Consider the following 4,526-nt stretch of genomic DNA (forward strand, 5'->3'; position numbering starts at 1 on the left):
ATTTTAGAACAATTACGTGTAATATTGCGTCGTATTTCTTAATATATCCAAATTATTAGCTACCAACAGCACGTGATAATGTAATAGTGACCAATAAATATAGAATAAAAACATTGAGAGGTAAATGATAAAAGGATAAATGAAAAGGAAGCAAAATGGGAAAAGAGGAAAAAATATAAAAAGAGGAAATTAATCAATACAGAAACTTTCAGAGGCTATGAGCCGGTTTCTGCGCATGCGCGTCCCTCCACTTTACATCTGCCCATCCGCCTCTAAACAAACATAGCGACCCGCGGTGGTATGACTCGTCGTCGGTATTGTAGTTTTATCGTCCATATCAGTACTTTAATAGTTGAGACTCACCCCTGACAGCATCCGATGCGGCATCAGTCCATACAGAAGTCGGGTTCTCTCCATGTTCCTCACGTTTACAGCGTTTTGTTCACTGCACACGTCTGTGTAGTTTCAGTACAAAGTCAAACAACAGCGCCCCCCCGTGTCCCAGCGTGTTAACTACATCGTCTGTGTCCGCCGCTGCAGTGTAAACACTCCTTTCTTTACCGGATTCGGTGTTGTCACGTGAAATGTAAACGGGTCCTAAAGGACAAAAGAAAAGGTTGAAAAAAAAACCCAAACACTTAAAAATTGTAGCCTTCGGAAGTTTCAAACTTGTTTATTTATATATTTTTTTATTTATTGCTTATTAATAATAGCCCTGAAGATGTGAAAATGCATTCCAAACAACCTCAAATCACCTTCTACAGAGAAAATAGGAACCACAGATCATCAGAAAGTGTAAACTGTATTGTTTTCTTTTACACAAACGGTACAAAACTATAAACTTCTGCTGCCAAGGTTTATTTTTGCAGTATTTTGAGCTCATCGGGAATCATCCCGTCTTTACTTTGATATAAAAACATGACGTAACGGCGACACCTAGTAGGGAAATCTGAATCTCCTGATTTTTTTTTGGGGGGGGGGGAGAATCATGAACTAAAGCCACAGAAATCAAGTCCTAAGATTCTTTTGTTAAAATCTAGATTTTCACATTTCAAGCAGTGAGGTCTTACCACCATTCGGTTGCGCAGATGTGCAAATTAGCTAAGTGCAGAACACAGGCCTCATTTATTTCTCCTGGACGTTTATAAAAAAAACTTCACACCAGATCATAAAATATAAAAAAAAAAAGAAGAAGTTATTTATGCCAGATCGTTTTCCAAAAAATCTTGTTTTCAGATTGTTGTTTTAATAATTTCCTTTATGTCAGATTGTCCCCCTCTGCAGAGAATGATCATTATCAACGCTCTGGCGATGTGTGAACGTGGCCGTAGAAAGAAAACAAAACATCCTTGAGAAAAAGTTACTAGTTTCCTGCCTGAAGCTACGGTGGCCCTGAAGTGCAAACCACAACAACAAATCATTAAACACAACAACAAATTGAAAAACACAACAGCAAATTGAAACACATTCATTTGTGCTGTGTTTTTCAATTTGTTGTTGTGTTTTTTCATTTGTGTTGTGTTTTTGAATTTGTGTTGTGTTTTTCAATTTGTTATTTTATTTGTTTTTCAATTTGCTGTTGTGTTTTTCAATTTGTTTTTTCATTTGTTTTTCAATTTGTTGTTGTGTTTTTTCATCTGTGTTGTGTTTTTTCATTTGCAGTTGTTTTTTCATTTGTTGTGTTTTTTCATTTGTTGTTGTGTTTTTCAATTTGTTGTTTTTTTTCATTTGTTGTGTTTTTCAATTTGTTGTGTTTTTTCATTTGTTGTTGTGTTTTTCAATTTGTTGTGTTTTTCAATTTGTTGTGTTTTTTCATTTGTTGTGTTTTTCATTTGTGTTGTTTTTCAATTTGTTGTTGTGTTTTTCAATTTGCAGTTGAGTTTTTCAATTTGTTGTTGTGTTTAATGATTTGCTGTTGTGTTTTTCAATTTGTTGTTGTGTTTAGTCATTTGTTGTTGTGGTTTGCACTTCCTGGCCGCCGTATGAAGCAGCTCCAAAACCTGTTTTCCCCTCGTCTCCTCATCTAATCGTCGTCTTTGGGTTTCAGCGGCTCCTTCATCTGGAGAGCTCTGTCGGAACTGACGCACTCGTCGTGGTCGTGGTCGTCGTCGTCGTCGTCCGTCTCGTTGGTGGCGTACGAGCCTTTCTGTCTGGACAGACACCACAGCAGCACGGCGACGACGCAGATCAGGACCAGCAGCACCAAGCTGATGATTCCTGTACCAAGTCAACGGCGCCACAACGTTAGCGGCGCGGCGGCGACGCTCAGCGGGAGGACGGAGCTTTTTCTCTCACCTCCGATTAGAGCTGCCAGGTCTGCGATGTCGGAGTGCGGCGCTGCAAACGCAGAGACATATTCAATTCTTTACAAAAACAAAAACAAAGTAACTTTGATCGTCACACAGCTGGACTGAGGCTGGGGTTTATTTTTGTTTCAGCCCCTCTGGTGGCGTCTGGCCCTGCTGTGGAAACTGGCGGCGGCCGGTATCGGACTGTTTGCTCCTTATCTCCACGGCGACGCCCCCCCCCCCCCCCACCCCCCATGGGGCATCGCTCCGTTGCTCCTTTCTAAACTCATGACATGGCGCTGATAAGACGCTCCCCGCTGAGCGCACACCAACACCAACAGCTCGCCTACGTCCACTTAAAATCATCGGAGATTAAATTGATGCTTCTTTCAGGCGTCACATTATGGCGGTCAATTATCTGCAGCCGCAAAACACCTTTAAGCTCTAAAATGACGGGAATACAGCTTTTTAAGTTTCATATTTAATTTTGATATGCAAATATAAACTGTCTTATGTTGCAGTTATGAAGTTTTAAATTTCAGGATGGGGAACATTTCATTACATTTTAACTGTCTCAACCTTCTTTTCAGGCCTTTTCTGACACCATTTTGACATTTTGACATTTTGATTTCCTGATTTCAAAGTTTTCAACTTTCTTTCAGTGTTTTCTAGACAATTTTTTTCAAACGTTTTAGGTTTTTCAGCTGCCGCTGCAGTTCTCACCCCCATTTCTTGTTGTTATGCTATTTTCCCCATTTTAAAAGCCCCTTTTAGCCAGGAAAAGCCTGTTGAAAATGACTTTTTGTTCACGAATCAAATGAAACCAGGATATCATTCAGCGAAAGCTTCATGATACAGAGGAGCTAAAGAGCCACAGGATGTCCAGGTTTGGTCCAAACAACCAGCGATGATCCCAGTGTCAAAGCAGAAGCTTCCAGTGTGAGTACCTGGCGCTCCGATCCTGGTCACCAGGTCAGAGTTGGAGTACGGAGGAGACGTGTGTCCTGCTCTGCCAGGCGCCGTGCTGGACGAGCTGTATGTGTTCATGCTGACGGCCAACCTGCACCCAACAAAGACCTCAGCCTCAAATATGAAGATGGGACACTTTTAAAAAAATAAAGAAAACAGTTGGGTCGACTGAATTGACTGGCTTCAGATGGAAACATCTGAATGAATCAAGTTCTTTGAACTGAAGTCGATGAAGGTTCAAAAAGAAGCAACTCAGTGTAAACATCAGGCGTCCTCATGTTCTGTGATGTTTAATTGTTTTCAAGCTGCACAGATTACAAGATTGTTCAAGAGGTTAGTAATTATTTATCACAACAGAGGAGAAACTCAGTGTTTATGGACACTTTATGATAGAAAATATAAAAAACAAATGGCAAGAAACTCACCAGTTCTGCAGGCAGCTCTGTATTCAGCAAGAAGAGTATGCTGCGCGCGCGCACACACACACACACACACACACACACACCCACACACACACACACACACACACACACACAGATGGGTGTGGTTCAGTCTCCAGGGTCAGGATCTGTTCATGGCTCCACCTCTCCGACGCTAAAACACTGATGTCTTCAAGTGTGTGGCTGACAACGCCTATTGCATCATCTGCTCTCACACACACACACACACACACACACACACACACACACACACACACACACACACACACACACACACACACACACACACACACACACACACACACACACACACACACTCTACCTCCGGTTAAAAGAAAAAACAAGCTCGTAATTTGCCGATTACACAAACAGATGAAGAGAAAAAGGTTCAATAAGTGGAGTGAATGGTAAAGTGACCTGTTTGAGCCACTAGGGGGCATCATTGTCACGTTTTCAAAAGTCCTCCATTCAACTGTTTCTCTCCTCACTGTTCTGTCAAACTGTCACGTGGCGGATCGATCCAATTATCGGCATCATCATTTATGTAGGTATTCATATGTTACGAAATATTGCGATTTTATCATTTACACGCTTTTCAGCGTGTGAAGTCCAAATCACGAGTAACGTAAAACAGCTTCTTTTTTTTAAAATAAGAATTTCAATACATCCAGTAAAATGAAGTTTCATATATATATATATTTAAGTACATAATAAACCCATATGTAAGATACAAAACAATATGCTGTGTTGTGGAGATGATCAAACGTGCCACAGACAGAAAACCACGCCAAAGGACTGAATAACTCGCCTTTCCAGAATAAATGTCTAA

At 40.8% G+C, this 4,526-nt stretch overlaps 1 protein-coding gene across 1 annotated transcript; it reads right to left on the reverse strand.

Annotated features, from left to right (window-relative positions):
* Positions 1-659: 659 nt before the first annotated feature.
* Positions 660-3,743, reverse strand: LOC308147454 (uncharacterized protein). Its single transcript, XM_080519590.1, has 4 exons — positions 3,683-3,743; positions 3,236-3,348; positions 2,296-2,337; positions 660-2,217 (listed from the first exon to the last, which is right to left on the reverse strand). Exons 2-4 carry the CDS (start codon positions 3,333-3,335, stop codon positions 2,024-2,026), a joined length of 336 nt encoding a protein of 111 aa, XP_080375716.1. The 5' UTR covers positions 3,336-3,348; positions 3,683-3,743; the 3' UTR covers positions 660-2,023.
* Positions 3,744-4,526: the final 783 nt, after the last annotated feature.

Source organism: Blennius ocellaris, assembly GCF_963422515.1.
Source record: "Blennius ocellaris genome assembly, chromosome: 24".
NCBI lineage: Eukaryota > Metazoa > Chordata > Actinopteri > Blenniiformes > Blenniidae > Blennius > Blennius ocellaris.